General features: G+C 54.8%; 8 protein-coding genes across 8 annotated transcripts; 2 read left to right on the forward strand and 6 right to left on the reverse strand.

Moving 5' to 3' along the window:
• Window positions 1-1,642: 1,642 nt before the first annotated feature.
• On the reverse strand, window positions 1,643-4,036 carry CPAR01_13936 (uncharacterized protein; the record flags this gene model as incomplete). Its single annotated transcript, XM_060498188.1, has 2 exons — window positions 1,643-3,803; window positions 3,900-4,036. 2 exons carry the CDS (start codon window positions 4,034-4,036, stop codon window positions 1,643-1,645), a joined length of 2,298 nt encoding a protein of 765 aa, XP_060342922.1.
• Window positions 4,037-5,250: 1,214 nt separating this feature from the next.
• Window positions 5,251-6,731, forward strand: CPAR01_13937 (nucleoside transporter; the record flags this gene model as incomplete). The annotated part of the gene is made up of 2 exons (XM_060498189.1): window positions 5,251-5,435; window positions 5,522-6,731. The coding sequence occupies 2 exons, from the start codon at window positions 5,251-5,253 to the stop codon at window positions 6,729-6,731; spliced, it is 1,395 nt and encodes a 464-aa protein (XP_060342923.1).
• A 340-nt stretch (window positions 6,732-7,071) lies between these two features.
• Window positions 7,072-8,534, reverse strand: CPAR01_13938 (inositol-pentakisphosphate 2-kinase; the record flags this gene model as incomplete). Its single annotated transcript, XM_060498190.1, has 2 exons — window positions 7,072-7,979; window positions 8,039-8,534. Coding segments are annotated over 2 exons (1,404 nt in total), but the record flags the coding sequence as incomplete, so codon positions are not given.
• Window positions 8,535-10,055: 1,521 nt separating this feature from the next.
• Window positions 10,056-10,401, reverse strand: CPAR01_13939 (uncharacterized protein; the record flags this gene model as incomplete). Its single annotated transcript, XM_060498191.1, has 2 exons — window positions 10,056-10,188; window positions 10,256-10,401. 2 exons carry the CDS (start codon window positions 10,399-10,401, stop codon window positions 10,056-10,058), a joined length of 279 nt encoding a protein of 92 aa, XP_060342925.1.
• A 177-nt stretch (window positions 10,402-10,578) lies between these two features.
• On the reverse strand, window positions 10,579-11,065 carry CPAR01_13940 (uncharacterized protein; the record flags this gene model as incomplete). Its single annotated transcript, XM_060498192.1, has 2 exons — window positions 10,579-10,937; window positions 10,981-11,065. 2 exons carry the CDS (start codon window positions 11,063-11,065, stop codon window positions 10,579-10,581), a joined length of 444 nt encoding a protein of 147 aa, XP_060342926.1.
• Window positions 11,066-12,242: 1,177 nt separating this feature from the next.
• CPAR01_13941 (mitochondrial distribution and morphology protein 34) lies at window positions 12,243-14,402 on the forward strand (the record flags this gene model as incomplete). Its single annotated transcript, XM_060498193.1, has 2 exons — window positions 12,243-12,509; window positions 13,026-14,402. The coding sequence occupies 2 exons, from the start codon at window positions 12,243-12,245 to the stop codon at window positions 14,400-14,402; spliced, it is 1,644 nt and encodes a 547-aa protein (XP_060342927.1).
• A 1,032-nt stretch (window positions 14,403-15,434) lies between these two features.
• On the reverse strand, window positions 15,435-16,133 carry CPAR01_13942 (uncharacterized protein; the record flags this gene model as incomplete). The annotated part of the gene is made up of 1 exon (XM_060498194.1): window positions 15,435-16,133. The coding sequence occupies one exon, from the start codon at window positions 16,131-16,133 to the stop codon at window positions 15,435-15,437; it is 699 nt and encodes a 232-aa protein (XP_060342928.1).
• Window positions 16,134-16,385: 252 nt separating this feature from the next.
• CPAR01_13943 (YEATS family protein) lies at window positions 16,386-17,257 on the reverse strand (the record flags this gene model as incomplete). Its single annotated transcript, XM_060498195.1, has 2 exons — window positions 16,386-16,957; window positions 17,017-17,257. 2 exons carry the CDS (start codon window positions 17,255-17,257, stop codon window positions 16,386-16,388), a joined length of 813 nt encoding a protein of 270 aa, XP_060342929.1.
• Window positions 17,258-17,674: the final 417 nt, after the last annotated feature.

The following is a 17,674-nucleotide window of genomic DNA, read 5'->3' on the forward strand; positions in this document are numbered from 1 at the left end:
TAAGGAACCTTGGGCAATTGCCGGTATTACGAGCCCCCGAGATCTAGATTGCTTTGGTCGACGTGCCGCGTTTGTCAAATTACGACGCATTTCAGACGCCAAGTCTTCAGGTCCTAGACTTACCTCACTTTCCTTTTTCCCCAAATACATTGCAGAAAGTATGCAGGAATGACCTACGCATCTGCGGGTGTTGGCGGGAAGGATGCACAAAAGAAAAAGTTCCTCGGGACTATGCGAGCTGATGCAAGCCAGAGACTCGCCGGCCTCATTTTCGTCCTTGTTGGCATGTTTAGATCACCACCAGAAGTTCTATCAAACAAATTCTAAGTTCCTAAAACTTCAAACTCATAAAAAGGGAAAGTTCGGTGAGTCTGCCATCTACACCGAGACTCTCGAGAAGCAACTTCCAAAAACAATGCACGACATACCTGCATCGCAGCATTGCCCCATCACGTGGAGGGCACAGAGGGCATAAATGCTACGGCCGAGACCGCAAAAACCGCCAGAAGCGGAGCCAAAATGCCCTCGAGATATCGAAAATATGCACGACATACTTGCATTGCAGCGTCTCGCCATCACGTGTATGTGGTCGCAGAATGGGCCTCGCCTCTGTGCCAATGTATGCCGTTTCGGGTAGTCAAGGTGAAGGGGCTGAGACGAATCATTCGTGAGGGCCTCACCGAGAGTTGATCTTGCGACCTCGGGATGTTTTCCCAGGAAGACAGGCACTATTTCTCAAAGGGGAAATAACAACGCTGGACCCCCTCATCTTGGGCGAAGCTTCATGTTCTCTGTATGTCAGTTGCCGAGGTCATGTTTCCGTTGACCCATGTAGTGATCTCTGCTTCGTTGGCAGCGTAATTTTGGTGCCAAATACGCTGGCCAATATGAGTACGGTGACTCGAATGCGAGAAAGCGGCTAGAAACTGCCCTTTCTCTCTCCGTATGTCTGTATAGATACGCCGGCCAAAACGACTGATGAGACAACTCGCCGCTGCTCTGTTCTCCATATCACCACGACTCATATTGCTGGTCTATTAGGCTCCCGAGTAATATTTCATGGAGAACACGAATAGAGGGCTGGTGAGAGAAAGTAAAGAGTAAGACTTCTTGGTGGTGATGGCGGCTTAAATCGGAACTTGTGTTTGAAATGGTAGATCACCAATCTCGAGGCCAATTCACCCTTGAGAGCCTCAAACGTACCAACCATGACTGGAGCCCGACGATATGATACCATGACGGTAAGGTATTTCAAAAAATGGACTGGCCAATTGAGGATTTTATAGCGCCCAGAGTGCGGACGAACATCCAGAAACCAACGAGTGTTCGCAGGATGTGGCGATGACGGGCCAAACTCGAAGATCGATAAATCACCTCTCTGACCATACCGAACAGGACTACCATACAAATCCATAGGTTGACTAGAGAATCTGGCAGTGCTACGTACCATGAGACCATCAGGAGTCAATGGCGCCTTTGAAATTGATGGGCTTACATCGTCCGGCCTCCAGGAGATGGAGGAATTATTACAAGCGCAAGAGGTTCACTAGAGTATTAACATATGGCACAACCTTGAACAGCAGGACGTATTGATGAGAGAAGCCTGTATGTTTAACGGCAGCCAGCCAAACATTCCCTCCCGTCATCTGTACATTACATTCGGCCTCACCCTCATCTCCTCCGGCACCTCCTCCAGCCCATCCATCGGCCGAAGCAGCACATCCGACCCGCTCGCAACAATACAATACCTCTCCCGCAGCGCACTCGTATCCTCCAAGATACTCGACGGCATCTTCTCGTCCCCGGGTGGCGGACTCCGCATCGCCAGCGCCAACAGCTCCGGCGTCGACTCCCAGCTCTTGCTCGTGACGCCCACGACAAGACTCCACGCCATGAACGCCACCGCGACGGCACAGTAAACGAACAAACCCACCATGGAATATCTGACGGTATCGTCCCCGGCAGAGTACGCGAACCCCTTCATCTCGCCCCGGAAATGCAGCCTCTGCGCCGCGGCCCGCACGGCTTCCGGCACGTCGAACGCTGTGCCAGACTCGGGGAACCCAAACTGCGTCTTGCGCGGGAAGAAGTTGCGCCACCAGGCGCTGTCGGCGTCCTTCAGAGTGATGATGGGTTTCGCGGCGGGCGCGGTGCGAGACATACCGTTGGCGAGCATAGAGTTGACGAGCGTCTCGACGTGGCCGACGGTCCAAGGCAGGCCTAGCGGAGAGTCGATGAGCCGTGCAGAGGCGGCGAGGCGCTGGAAGACGGTGGTGCCCTCGATGTCGACGGCCGCGTTGGTCAGGTTCGCAAAGGAGGTCTCGATGAGGACTTTGCGGCTGCCGGGTTTCCAGGTCACGGGGAAGGGCCAGCCGTCTGTCCAGACGTGGTTATCTATGTTGATCCAAGTGTTGGCGCCGATCCATTCTGCGTCTGTGAGGCATCCGTAGACGGCGATGCCTCCTTGGCGTGGGAGGGAGATGATAGCGCCGATGGAGACGTTGGCGGCTAGGTCTCCTTTGGGATCAATGTCGAAGAAGGACAGCTGGGGGGTCGTTCCGTTGAGGGTTGTCCATAAAGCTTGCGTTGTCGGGTTCTCTAGGGCCATGATATCGGTGTTATTGGTGAAAGAGGCCTCGTTCCGAACTTCTGGAAAGTTGACAGGACGACGACGATCACCGGACGTGGTGTTGTTGCCATCGACCATGGTAACGCGACATCGAGTCTCCATAGACGCGAGCTCCTGGAACGTCGAGTACCGATAGTCCGACCCGCGGTAATACTTCTTCTCCTTTTGATCCATCAACGTAAGGGCATCCTGCCAGAGCATCGTAGTCGCTGCCAACGTGGCACCCGTTACACGATGCGGCAGCGTCATGCGAGACTCGGCCCACCCGCGCGGCACACCGGGTTCGCGAACGGACATTGACATTTGCAGAATGGATTCCGGCGTGGCGAGCGGGAAGAGCGCCGGGATGCGGATGTACGACCCCTTTGTGACGTTGAGAATGGCCTGGTACGGGAGGTAACTCACGAGATGCGTCAACGAGTCCCAGCCGGCTGACGGGCAGTCGAGGTTGCCGGCCCTCTCGCACACGTCGCCGGCCACCGTATCCGCCGCCGTCAGCGTCCGGGGAAAGATGTCGGCGCCGGCTTTATCAATGTACACCCACGACCCGCCCATCATCCACCAGTCGTTCAAGGGCGTCAGGACGGTGGCTGTCGCGGGCGCCACGACGACGGCTAGGACGCAGCACATGACGAGGAAGGAGACAAAAAAGACCTTTTTCCAGACGGTCGAGAAGCGCCCCCGCAGCATGGCCGTCATCTCGTCGGACCAGAGGAACTCGGGCGAGCTGAAGCTGTTCCCAGCAAAGAAAGCCGCCAGCGGTGTCCCTTGGCCGAGCGTCACCTCGCGACGGACAAAGGTGAAGATCATGGTGGTGAGGGAGCCGATGATCATGATCTCGAGGAATTTGGCGGCGAATTGGATCAGCAGGTTGGCTGACTTGTCCCACTCCCGGTTCGGCGTGAGGTCCGCGCCGATCCAGTACTCGTGGTAGATGAGGTGGCTCATGATGGCGGTGGCGACCAGGGGCGGGACGTGGACCATGATGGCGAGGAGGGCCATGGGCCGGTTCTTGAAGATGACGACCTTTGTTTGGTTGCGAATCGAGTCGCGGACGTTGTAGAAGAGGCGATAGAGGGAGTGGAAGCTCCATGCCTTGAGCGTGTTTTGAAGGACAGCTCTGAAGCTGAACTTGCCTTCATACACTTCGTAGGGAGACGTTTGGTCGTTGAGTCTAGCCGACAGGTCAGCACTTACAGCCTGGCTTGTGGTATTTGTACCCCAGCTTGAGGTCTAGTTCTGTTTCATGGGCAACTGGGATTATAATCACCTTTCTATATCCTTGAAATCATGAGTGTCATTTTGGTCTAGGAAATTTCCTCGACGTCCTGGCGGGCCGCCATCTTGTGGATGCAGAAGAGGGACGAGAGGCTCTCCCCTTTCACCAGTCAAACGAACTTCAGTCATTGTAAGGTCCTCCCTTTTTGACGGGCATCACTCGACAGTGACATCTCACCCAGGATGCATATCGCACCCGGAAACTTGGATACATTTATCAGTTGTTCTCCTACACCACAGCATTCTCAGCTCACAACAAAAGGGAACTTTGACTGCGGCCAACAGGGGCATGATGCAACATCAGAGGACAGGGTGCTGGCCAGGCACCAAGATAAACTCCCCCAAGCCCGGCTCCGGTGAAGCGCTTAAGCCGTGGCAGCAACCATCTCATTGGATGTTGAATTCGAGATCCGCTTTCGGGAACGACCTGAAGCTGTCATATTGCGATGCCGCTCATGCGTGTCAGACTGTAGAATCCTTCCGCTGAACACCCAACCTCTTTTACGCCCTTTGGGCACAGGGCCGGCAAGGCTGAGGAGCCATATCCCTGTGTGGGTGTTTAGTTCGGAGGATGCTGACAGTCCAGGTCCATTGCATACGTGCGTAATTCCGACTTCTCTGAGTTTGTCATTCCGAGAACATCAGGTCATCAGCCAACGTCAGTTCGAACGAAGGTGTGAGCTGGGCTCTCAGCGCCTAAGGAATAAGCTTATTATACCGCAAGCGCAGGGGCCCGTCTTGGGCCTGGCAGCCCGCAAGATCTCGCTGAGGTAATCAGTACCTATAGAAACCCCCACGTCCTGAGAGTAGTGCCTGCGGCCCTGCTCGACCAACCCCAGGTGGCCCAGATCTGTAGATGCCCGGCGCGTGGTCATCGACTTCTCCACACCATCTGAGTGGACGACAGCGATCCGGTGAACGCGGCGCATGATTGCTTGTCTCTCTTCTACTCGTTCCCCAACGTCAACAACGTCCCTTTGAGTCGCCCTGTTTACACGTGCAACCTCGTGATACCTCGAACGGTTCAAGAGCCCCAGGGAGCTGTGCGACTCGGTCATTATTCGACTAGCCCACACGAGCCGGCGCATTCGGGATTCTGTTCGAACGGGAGGACGGATACCGACGGGAAATCTAAACGACGACCATACACGCCCTTAGCTTCGATCACTCCCTCTACGCGGGTTGTCCTACTGACAACGTACTGCATTCTTCCCACCTGTAATTCAGGCAACGTATCCGTAATCGACTTTCCGGACCTCGACGGAATTGACTCTCGAGCTGAGGCAGATCGCCATCTTTCACCACCAACCTACACCCACCGACGGCGAGACAGATAACACAAGATGGAGCGCATCAGGGAACTGCTAGGCAAGCACCACAAGCCGGATCGGCAAGAGTACGAGCCTCTCGCCGAGGAGGGCCGGGAACTCGACGGCTCCACGCTGGAGGAAGACCCGGAGGAGGTGCCGTTCTCGTGGACCGAGTACATCATGTTCGCCTGGCTGGGCATGGCGATGCTATGGGCCTGGTACGTCGACATTCGCTCTCCCATCACCAACACCCTTTTCCCCCAATGGGCAAAAGCAACGATGGCTAACACGACTCTCTATACAGGAACATGTTCCTCGCAGCAGCCCCATACTTCCAAGTCCGCTTCCAATCCGACGTCTGGATATCCCAAAACTTTCAATCCGCCATCCTCACCGTCTCGACCCTCACGAACCTCACCGCCATGCTCATCCTCACGAACATCCAATACGCCGCCTCCTACCCCTTCCGCATCAACCTCGCCCTCCTCCTCAACTGCGTAATCTTCTCCTTCCTCACGGCCTCAACCTCCTTCGCCCTCGACGTCTCACCCGGCGCCTACCTCGCCTTCATTCTCCTCATGGTCGCTTCCAGCTCCTGGGCCACAGGGCTCATCCAAAACGGCGCCTTCGCCTTCGCCGCCTCCTTTGGTCGGCCCGAGTACATGCAGGCCTTGATGGCGGGGCAAGGTGTAGCCGGCGTCCTCCCGCCCATCGCGCAGGTCATCACCGTCCTCGTCGTCCCCGAAAAGGACACCACGAACTCCACCACGACCGCCCAAGACGACATCAAGTCCTCGTCCTCCTCGGCGTTCGTCTACTTCCTCGCCGCCGTCGCCGTCTCCGTTTCCGCCCTGCTGGCTTTTATCCCCCTCGTCCGCCGCCACAACCGCATCATCGAAGCCCGCATGGTCAACACCCTCGCCGAGTCCCTCACCTCGGTCGAAGAAGCCGAGCGCGCCGCCCGCAAGGTCGTCTCCCCGCTCACCTTACTCCGCAAGCTCCACTGGCTCGCCGGTGCCATCTTCATGTGTTTTTCGGTCGCCATGTTCTTCCCCGTCTTCACGGGCAAGATCCTATCCGTCCGCTACCCAGGCGATGAAAAGTCCCCCGCAGGCATCCTCTTCCGCCCGGCCGCTTTTATCCCTCTTGCCTTCTTCGCCTGGAACCTTGGCGACCTCTCCGGCCGCATGGCCACTATCCTCCCCTTTTCCCTACGCCACCGGCCCGCGGCCCTCTTCGGCGTCAGCCTCGCCCGCATCGGCTTCCTCCCGCTTTACTTACTGTGTAACATCGGCGGCCGCGGCGCCGTCGTCAGCAGCGACTTCTTCTACCTGGTGGTCGTGCAGTTCTTCTTCGGGCTGACCAACGGCTGGCTCGGCTCAAGCTGCATGATGGCCGCGGGCGAGTGGGTCGAGGACGGCGAGCGCGAGGCCACGGGCGGGTTCATGGGCTTGTGCCTCGTTGCTGGGTTGACGACGGGTAGTCTTTTGAGCTTTACTGCTGGTGGTATTTGAGTAATGGGTATATTGGTTAATTTGCATGTGTACGGCGTAATGGGAGATGTGCATAATTTCTATCTCAATTTGGCATACTTTTGAATTGGTCTTTGGATGGCGTTTGAGCATACGGGGTAGGAGGACGTGGGTATGATAACTGTCATAAAGACGGTCAATAATAGTTGACCCTAAAGACACGCATTATTCAATCCATTATTGATTCAAACGGAAGACAACGCAATTGAAGATTGTATGGATGATTGTCGGACGTGGTGTCGTGGTGTTCCAAAAATTACATTACGCTTTGTTTTGCTACAAATACACTACTACTGTACAGCCGCTTTGGCTTCGACGTCCTTTAGGCCTGGAGTGCGCAGTTCACCATCTTTCCGCGCCCGGTGTACCAGCCCTCGTCGATCAACGCGCGCTCTTTCTCCTGCCACTCTTGAAACTTCCAGGACACGTTCTTCTTGTCGAGATCGGCAAGTTTGGCCTCAAACGAGTCCGCAACCACAATCTCCTGTGAGCCCTTCTTCTCGAGGCGGTATCGCATGTAGAGGGAGCAGTCTCGCAACGTCATGGCGATACTAAACTCCTCGTCGTTTTTGTGCGCGTTCAGGGGCCCGCGGGGATCCTTTTGGGTCTGGTGCCTTTTCAATAAGGTGAGGATGGGCGTCTTCTTCAGCAGTTCGTACAGGATAGAGGCGTGCTTGTTGTCTCCGGCGCTGCTGTACTGAAACAAGCTGGAGATAACCTTTTGACGCACATCCTCCCTGCCCTTCGGTGTCTCTCTCTCGGGGTCCAACCAGAGGGGACACGGATAGTACCGCGGGTTGCTACCGGCGTCCTTGCTGTCTTTGAACTTCTTGGCCGCGAGTGCGCAGCAGCGACAAGTGTTGGCGTCTCTCGGCGCGGATGGCGACTGGGCGAGCCATTTTGGCTTGAATTCGACTACGCGCTCGTCGGCGCTCCGCGCGCGCATGCTCTCGATCAGGCAGGCCCTATCTGTTTCCATGATCTTGGTGTTTTCGAACTTGGCGGGTCGCTTTTTGGCTCCCGCCGGAGCTTTGTTCAGCGCATCCAGGACGTTCTGCATGTGCTTCATGGCGTCTTTTGGGAGAAATGCATATTTCATGTCGGTTAGTATATCCGCGCGGTAGGTGAAGAGAGGAGCAATGGTGTCCCAGAAATAAGACCACTGCTCTTCTGGCGGATAGAATGGTTTGTCGCCACCTTTGGGTTGCTTTGGTACTCTCAAGAGGTATTCTAAAAGCAGCATTAGTAGTAGTTCAGGATGGGGCATGTAAGAGATATGTGAAACCCACTTGTTAATAAGTCGTCCTCGGTCCTGTCTTTGTCATCCTGCCGCGCAAACTTGGTATATAGAAACGGGATGAATAGAACGTTGGCAGCACCTTCACCGACATAAATGGCGTGTGTCCAGGGGCTAACATGAACATTTTCGTCCGATACTAGCACTCCCATATTGAAGACCTTGCCCGATGCTGGGCTATGCTCCCTGGGGACATCTTTGGACGATATCTCTGCAACCGCCTTCACACTGAGCTTGGTATTGATCGATGTGGGAGGGATCAATAGTTTGGCCATGACGAGGAAAGCGGAATGAAGCGAGACTTGTGTGTTGGAGATTGGAGGCCTAGTGTTGGCAACGAGTGTAGACTCTTTGATACGGACGAGGGGCTGAAGATTGGCGAGCTGCGAGAGCCTGCTATTGAGGTAGCGAGTGGCTGGATCGAGGCGAATAGTAGGTAGGTAAGGCGTCCAGATGGCTTCACAAGGCGACCGTATTAAGCGATGATGTCTGTGTGAAAAGAGAAGAGACTCTCATGGCGAGTTGCAAAGAGGTAAGGAAGGCGGTACGGTAGTCTGGAAGGAATGTGTCTTTTTCCCAGCTGAACTAAGGTAAGATCCAATGGCTTACCTGCCGCAACTGGTGGCAGCAGCAAGTGGTCTAGCAAAGCGCAGTTTTCCAAGGTTGGCGGTGGTGACTTGGAGGTGTCTCACGCCAACAACCCTCCCGTCTCTCTCTCTCTCTGTCTCTCGCTCCCGCCTCTCCGCTCTTGCCTGATCTGGCTCGGTGCCTTTGCAGGAACAGTACACCTCACGGGTGAGTAAACGCTTGAAAGCACGTGAGACTGGTCGGAAGGTAGTTTCCAAAGAGAGGACGGAACCGGAGCGCTGCGAGTAAGGTAAGGTAGGTAGTCTACGTCGTCAGCCGACTCGTAGTTGTCTGATCTAAGGTAGCGTTGCCAGAGTCGAGTATCGAATGAGCGCGCAACCGTTGCCTGCCCACGTTCCTATGGTTCCCCTTGGTTAGAAGATGGATTTCCGATGGGGGAGCGATTGCGACGAGGCTCCATTTGGTTGCTTGTGCTCTGTGCTACAACGGCCCTCCCTTTTGTGTGATTTTTTGCACCTTTGTTGTGTCCTCTAGAAGCCAGCGGTATCCCGGGATGACGACAGACTTTCCGCTTCGGGTGTGGAGCAGAAAAGTTGGCTGATTTGGCGCTGGCTGCTGGGTAAGCTTGTGAGTTCCTACTTTTCGTTGACACTATTGGCAACAACGTAACGGTAGCAGACGGACACGACAGGCAACTTCCCTGGGGCGGGAGAGGCTGACGAGGTGGCCAATATGACTCCTCCCACAAGTTACAGCAAGTCGCGGCTCATCTGTCATATCTGATTCTGGTCCTTTTGGCGAGAGCGTTGGACAGGAAGCTACCACAGGCACCGCAGGGTATGTACTGTGTTACATAAGTTTTTACCCCGGAATCTTGTGAGAGGTTGATTTTCTTCTTCAATGTGCGGTTGCAGAGATGGAACCCAGGATTCCAGAGGACCCAGATGTCTTAGCAGGAACTCCTCATCCAATGCTTGCGATGACTGGCACGGCGCGCGCGTCAAACCCACATGCTTGACGTGAGTGCGGCTATCGAGCTAAAGCCCCCCATGCTGATCCAATGCAGCCAGAGGGGAAAAAGAAAGAGGGCACGATTGGGTGCAGCATTGGCGACGCGCGATTCTTCGGCCGGACTGAGCCGGAGCACGACCGAAGATTGGCCTATACAGCGCGTGAATGGACGGGCAGGTTCGCGGCTTGCCCGCTTCATGCCAGCGCCTACCCCGCCCGGCGGGACATCTTTGGATACCTTGCACGTGCTTACCTAAGGCACTCCCTAGAGCAGCACGAAGTAGGTAGGTACGTAGTAGGCTGGACTTCGGAGGCTCAGAAAGCCTAGGGCGCATTGCGTCGTTTTCTTCCTTGCTGGCGTCGCCCGTTGGCTCCTTTCCCCCGAAGAGCGGGGCATTGCGGAGAAGCGTTCAATGACCTGGGACTGAAGGAATGATGGGTCCAAGGTCCGCGGAGAGAAGGAGGGGAAAGTTGAAGGAGAACGAGACATTGGACGGGAGACACGCGATGGCAGACTCCAGAGTCCAGAGAATGGAAGTAAACCTGATAATTAGAAGCAGTCAAGAAAGAATAAGGTAAGATCAGTCATGGCAGGGATGGGGGCACTGACCAGCAAATCGGACAGGATGTTGGACCCGAGAGCGATTCGAGCGCCGCGATGATATGATCTTCTGCCCAGTCAACCCTGCTCAGCCCGGCCCGGCGACAAGACTTTGATTCCGGATTGTTCGTGTCTCTCTGAAAACCGAGGGGCATCACTGTGGATGCTGATATGACGGATTCCCTTGTCGCATGGCTCCAGATGGATTGAATAAGACCATGTCATCTTGTTTGCCAAATCCAGCCTTCAGGCATGGGCAAGCTCCCAAAGGGGACAGGCAGAAGAAGCAGGCCCTGCATTTCTGGCAATTATCAGAATACCTGGCTGTCAGGTTATGCTTTTCGCATTAGAGTATCCTGATGTCGGACCACATCCAGCACATGTCTTTCGATATCGTCCCATGTTTGTTGACAAGCCAGCTCGTGATCGGCCCCCGGGCAGCAACGGACCAACAGCCAGAGAGCAAAAAGACGCAATGGCACCTTGGAAGCGGGCTTTCCACCCCGACTAGGGCGGGATCCAAAGGGCTGAAGTGTCGGCCAGCCCAGATCTTGCTGAAGAGTTCTTTGGGATACTCGATTTGATTCGATTCCCCAGATGGTTCGCCGCGCTTGTGGAAACGAGGGTACAACTCTAAATCGTCCACCGTCTTTTGGTTCCGGTGCCTTGGTGCAGGCTTCGTCTGGCGCATCTCTTGATGTTCAAGGTGGTCATTCGTGTCACCGGTACCGTACCTCGGGACTTTCGATAGCATTCGGTATCCGTAAGCTTGGTACCTTGCGCGGCCGATGGAATTGGAGGTCCTCGAGTGACTCGCATAACCGCTAATTTGCGAACCTCCGGCTCTGTTGCAACTTCACAAGCAAATATGCAAATGAACCAACCAGGCCAGCGGCACTAGGTACATCCGGCGCATAGCATATCATTAGCCGTTGATGGTGCCCAGCGTGGCAGTGAATGTGAATCTCCAGTGTGTCCACGCAGAAGCAGGGTGAGGTTGCAGCGAACTCTGGAGTCTTGACTCTTGGGTCCTGCACTGAGAGGGTGGACCCACCGTTTCCCTTCCCACTCCAGGTCTTGGGTTCTGAGTCCTTCCTCCTTTTTCAACGGGAGCCGGCCGTGGCTTGGGGGCGCCCGTCACGCTGCAGGCCGTTGCAGTGGAAAACTGGAGTCCTCTCGGTGGGAGGAACTGGAGGTAAGGTAGGTACCTCCTGGACGGAATACTTCGAGGTAGAGGGTAGGTACCAAAGGTAATGCCCACCCGACCCTTCCAAAGCTGGGACGCGCTCAAGTGGACGCTCACACGCTCCTGCCTCTTGGTGGCCCCGCCCAGTGACCCTTTCCCGCACCACACGCGACACTCGCAGGAGCCAGCCCCAGCAAAGGGGAGTCGCATCTGTCACAGCACCTGGTCATCCACCCAGTCAGAACACAGCCAAAGCGAAACAGCAGAAAGAAAAAAAAAAACAGCCGGCACAATTTTTTGCAAAAATTCGCGCTAATGCTGCATCGGCACCGCACGCACCACTTAGCTCCGAGTATTCCCTCTGCTTCCCGAACAGCGAAAGAAGGAGAAGGAGATAGGCACCTTGCCTAGGCACTCCGTACATACAACCAGCGTCATTCGCCGGAAAACGCACGCCTCCCGCGCACCGCACTCTACCTACCTCCATTTCCTCTCTACCACACAAACAAGCACCACAAGCTTGATCTTCATCCCGACACCTCCCACCCTCATTATCCCTCCGCCTTCTCCCCAGACCATCCAACTCTCTCTTCCCCGGACTATATCATCTAATTGCACCTGCTCCTCAACGAGTCCGTTCTACTATTTGTACTGCCTTCGAACCCGATATCGACGCAAACCTTTCGTCATTGATCCCGAAGCACCGTACCTGACATCACCAACTCATCCGTCTCTCCCTATCGACCCTCGGCCGACCGGCCTGCATCACCTTGCTCTTCGATGGTTGGCCGCAGCTAAAGCCATTTCAACATGGCCTTCAACTTCAACTGGTCGCCTCTCACGGCCGACGCAGAGTTCTACCAGCGCGCACGAGAGCTGCTCACGACCGCCCTGAACAAGAACCCGAAGCCTCCGATTATCGTCGATGACATCCTCGTTACCGAGTTCAACTTGGGCTCCGTGCCCCCGGAATTGGAAATATTAGAGATTGGCGACATTGCCGAGGACCGATTTCGCGGTATATTCAAAATGTGCTATTCGGGCGACGCCTTCTTGACCTTGAAAACGAGGGTTCAGGTATGCTGCTTTTTTTTTTTTCGTTCCCTCTATTCCGCAGGTACCTCCCTGCACGCAAACTCCAGAGGCGAAGCTCGGGTTCGCAGCCGCCGCCGCAACGAGCTCGCCAATGCCTGCACCACGACATCACATTCACGAGTTCGGAATAATTCCCGTTCCAGTCGTTATCGCAGTGCGCCAGATCAATTCTGCGTCGCGAACATGACTCCCATACCAGCGTCTGGAATGCCCTGAGGGCCCCCATCGGAAAGCCGAGACAGCACCCAGTGATGCTTTCCCCCCGAAAACATCATCATTTCACCAACCACAATCATTTCTAGTTTTTCAGATGCTTCCCGCTATCGTTACCCCATTCACCCTTGCGTTTGTTTTTCCCTCACCAAACATTTCTTCCCTACCCGTGTGCTCGCATTGAGGTCGAAATTACCTGGCCGGGATCCGCGTCCCATGTTACTACCTTCGGCTGCCCCCCAAAATGCACGTGCGTCATAGCAATGCTAATATATCAACAAATAGGCAAATCCAATGAACACCTACCTGTCGTCCAAGCCGGGGTTCACATCGCCGCAGCCACTGGCCGCCGCATCGGGTCTTACAATTCCGCTGTCAATAACGCTCTCTGAGATCAAGCTTTCAGCCTTCATTATCCTAGTCTTCTCACGGCAAAAGGGGTTGACCCTGGTCTTCCGCAATGACCCGCTCGAGTCGCTCAAGGTCTCCTCGACCTTTGACTCGATCCCATTCGTGCGCGATTATCTACAGCGCACTATCGAGTCCCAATTAAGAAATTTGATGATGGACGAGCTCCCCGCCATTATCCACCGGCTTTCTTTGCGCTTGTGGTGTCCCGATGCTCTGCCAAAGGAGGAAGAGGCACCCAAGGAGGATGAGGAAGAAGCTGAAGTTGATCCCTTGGCGAGCCCTCCTCTGGATCCCGTTGATGCGAATGGAAATCTTCTCGACGCCAATGAGGTTTCCTCATTATCTCTCGAAGGCGGCCCGGAAGTCCAGTCGCTCTTCTCCCAGAAGAACCTCTTGAGACTAGCTGCGCTGAACGACTCCCACCGCACATTCTCTCTGTTCACCCCGGGCATTCGTGATGTCGTGTTCCGTGCCTGGACAGGACCTGCGGTGTCCGAGCCGACTAGCACCCCACCGACAGCAACGCCTAGCTTGTCCAAGACCAACTCCTTCCATGGAACGTCTACCACGTACACTTTCTCCGATACTGGCAGCGCCGCTCATGGCCACCTTCCGTCCAGACCGTCAATGGTGAGCCTCAGCTCGGCCACTACTGGTCTGTCCTTGGGTGCCGGTATCCGGTCAAAGTCGTACGCTGGTCGCAAGAAGAAGACAAGAGTGGTCAACCTCCGACGCTCAAAGAGTCAAGTTGGCGAGACTCCCGAGGGCAGCGAGACTTATTCAGAAATGGCATCCGACTCTGCGTCTGTCGCCGGTCCCTCAACTGAGCCTCTCATGACCAGTTCCATCGCTGAAGACATCGAGGAGGAGAAAGCGTTGGCGAATCTGGCAGAATCGACCCCTAGCAAGGTTCGCTTCGGCCCTCTGGAGAGAACGCGGCTGCCCTCTCGACCTCCTTTGCAGCCGGAGTTTTACACGGCGCCCCAGGATGGTGCTAGTGTGCCTATCAAACTGGACACCGCGTGCGAGTCCGAACCCGCCGTTACGCCCCAAGCCCAAAACGAGAAGGCCGCCGCGGAGAAGCCGCGCCAGGGCGTGCCATCCGAGCCGTCATCTGTATATGAGCAGGCTTGGATCATGAAGATGGCTGGCGAAATCGCTCGTCGCGTTTACGATGAGAAGAGCCGCCACCCCAACCTCTGGGACGAGCGGGAAGACGTCCCGCCCCCAGCCTACGAAGCATCAACTTAAATCACCTGTTTACCACAGGTGACTGTACAAATTGTGCAGAATCACCATACATCCACTTTGCTGGACTGCATCTCCTTTCCATCTGTTCCATCACTTCCTCCTCGCATGGCGTTAGGGGAAACTCCTCAACTTTTTGGTTTTGTTTTTTTAACCATGGACGACAATGGTACATCCATTTGTCCATTTTGCTATTAGTGTTAATGTGTACATATCACATGGCGTTGAAAGGGAAACAAAGGGGGATACCGGGTATCATACAAAAAGAATGGGATTGGATCAGAGAGAAACGGCCTCACTCTGATTACATATTTGGATTCTCGGGTTGGGATGAAGACAGAGGCCAACCAACCACGCTAGTTTACACGATGACGCCACGACCAAACAGTTGATTTTCCCTTTTTTACGAGAAAAAAAGGGCGGCTGTTTTACCTCGGAGTCATAAAAGTCATCGGTATACTACACCACCCCAAATAGCTCGCCAATGAGGCGGGCTGATTTATACAGAACACATCACAACCATCACAACTTTTTTTTCCTTTGTCATTTCAGAAATATCGTATCGCGAATCATCCCCACCGAACACCTCGATGGATCGGATGGGTAGAGCTGGTGTGTACAACAACACATGGGACAGAAGGGAATCGGGCTTGCTTGGAAATCACCCATCACAGATTTTGATTGATTGAAAGAGGAGGAACGCCGTTGATGGAAGACGGAAATATCGTGGATATCCATTTTTTGTGTCACTTGCGATCAAAATTACCATTTCAGGCCCTGGCTCACAAGACGAGTTTCACGGCGCTTAGACGCATGTCAAGTTTAGGCATATCTGAAGAAATCAAAAAACTCCCATCTTCTATGCATTTCGTTGTTCACACCGCTTTAACTTGCATGTGAGGTATAACTTTTTGTTCACCGCCGGACCGTGCTTTTATCGCTCGTTTTTGTAACTCCACAGTCGAAGCAAGGCTCCCTGCCATCTGCGCTGTCATGAAAATATGTATGTATGAATGCCTGGTGCTAGCCTTGCTGTCAGAGATAGCCCTGTCCACCGTCCGGCCCACCAGTCGGACCCTCGTCCTTTGACCTCTTCTTCTCGGGCAGTTCTGCTTCCGGTGATGCTTTCCGCTTTCCCACCTGTACGCCGGGCGGCGCCGGAGGAGGACTCAGTATCGTAGACTGACTCGAAGTATCGTCCGACATCTGTACATCTGGCTCGTCCCTGCTCGTCTGAGAATGCATCGACATCGTGTCTGCGATTGCGTCGACCCTTGTCGGTGGGGCAGGCTCTTGAACTTGGCTACCGCAGTTATACATCTCTTCGAGGCTACTGTTCGGTACCAGTCGACACTGGGAGCGCGCCGATGCGGAGTAGTTTGAGTGGAAGAGACAATATGTTTGTCCTGGTCCGGTGTCTGGCGCGCCAATCCCAGGACCATGATTGACCTCCACATGAGGGTTTGTCGAGCCCGCGACGCCAGCCGCTAACGCCTGCGTTGGCCTATTCCGATAATCATTCTCATCTCGATGCCATCTCGGGGCTCCAGGAGGCTCTGCTGGCCACTGCTGTTCGCCATCGGTCATGGCGGTATCCATGTTGTTGTTACGCCTGGGGCTTGGTGTTCTAAAGCGTGGCTCCTGTTGATGGCGGATGGGCGAGCTGCCACAGTCCATCTCATCGTCTTCCGTATCATCGCCGCCGCCTCGCAGCCTGGGTTGATCTCGATACATTGCGCAAAAGTAATCCTGCTTGGACGGAGTTCGCAAGAGTAATGCAACCGATATCAATAAGAATGCCAGACGCAGAGTCAGCACCGTGTTGTTAGACGGTTGGTAGGCTCTGTGCTCCTAGACACGCTGGCTAATGAGCTCCAACTCTGCCTTGACGCGTTTGAGCCTCTCCTCGTCCTTGGACAAGGCAAGTAGATGGGACGCGACAGCCACCTTACGAGCAGGTCTTCTAGCTGCTACACTGGGCGGTTCCTAACCGGCCGTAGCAGCAGCAGCGTTCTCTGCTTTTAGCGCAGCCAGCTGGGCCTCCTTCTCCTTGAGAATCTCCAGCTGCTGCTTGGCCATTCCCTTGGCCGTGGTCTCGGCCTCCTTGAGCTTCTTGACCTCGATCTGCTCGGTCTCGAGACTGAACGGCTGGCCAGGCTTGTTGACGGCGGGCAGCAGTGCGCTGCGCTCCCACGCCACCTGGACGTTTGATGTCTTCTCTGGCAAGGCCGGGATCGGTTTGTTCTTGCCTTTGCCTCCTTTGCCAACTGTGTGGCCCTTGGGATGAGCACCGGAGGTGAGCACTTCGTAAAAGGCTTCGTACGGCTCGTTGAAAAGCTGTTCGTCGTAGGCCCAAGCGCGGATCTCGCCGTCGTTCTGTCGCAGCATCTGCTCCTTCTCGGCGTCGGTCCGTCCGTATGGGTGAAGACGCAGGTTGTGGTACAGCGTCTGAGGTTTCTCTCCCGACTCGGTCGCGTAGTAGATCTTGATGGTGATTTCAAACTCTCCCCATCCGGTTTCTTGGATAAGGAACGGTTTGCCCGGTTCGCCGTCGATCACTGAGTGGTGGTTCAGCAAGCGCACGATTGCGCCAGGACTCGGTGCAAAGGCAACTTACTGCGAACGTGGTTAGGAATGGACTCGTGTAGCTTGAACTGCACTCTCCGAATCCAGTACGTGATGTCGATATCGTCGATGGCCTTGACAAAGACCTCCCATGAATGGGTGTGATCTGCCGGTACGCCTTCCGGCTTGGGGTTGGATTCGGGGTCGAAGGGTCGGGCGGTCGTGCCGTAAATGAAGGGTCGTTTAATCTGTGTACCCTTTACGCGTTTGCCGAGGCTGCTGGGCGGCGCCATATTGATGGGTTAGATAAGTGTTGCTCGGGTGATGCGATGCGTTCTGGTCAATGCCCAATGAGAGTGCCTGAGTAAGTTTGTGAGGATGTAGTGGGGAGATTTGGGTGTTGTCGAAAATGGACCGCAAGCTAAGACGGCAAGAAAATGGTAAGAAAATGGTTCCTGGCGTAGACAGCCTTACGCCAAAGTTTGAAGTGGGGCATCCAGTAAACCAGCCAACAATGACCGTCTCTCTCGGGTCAGCCCCTGCCGAAGAGACCCTTTGCGCCGTGCCAACTCCGTACGTTACCTTCAAGGACTTAATGTTCCTTGCACTGCGTGATTGCCCGCAAAGTTCCCAGGTATTCTTACCTCGATCACCTCAGTGTTAAATCCAGGAAGCAGCGGTCTATAAGTCTTTAAACATTGCTATCGAGG

This window comes from Colletotrichum paranaense, assembly GCF_030867605.1.
Source record: "Colletotrichum paranaense strain IMI 384185 chromosome Unknown Scaffold_14.1, whole genome shotgun sequence".
Taxonomy (NCBI): domain Eukaryota; kingdom Fungi; phylum Ascomycota; class Sordariomycetes; order Glomerellales; family Glomerellaceae; genus Colletotrichum; species Colletotrichum paranaense.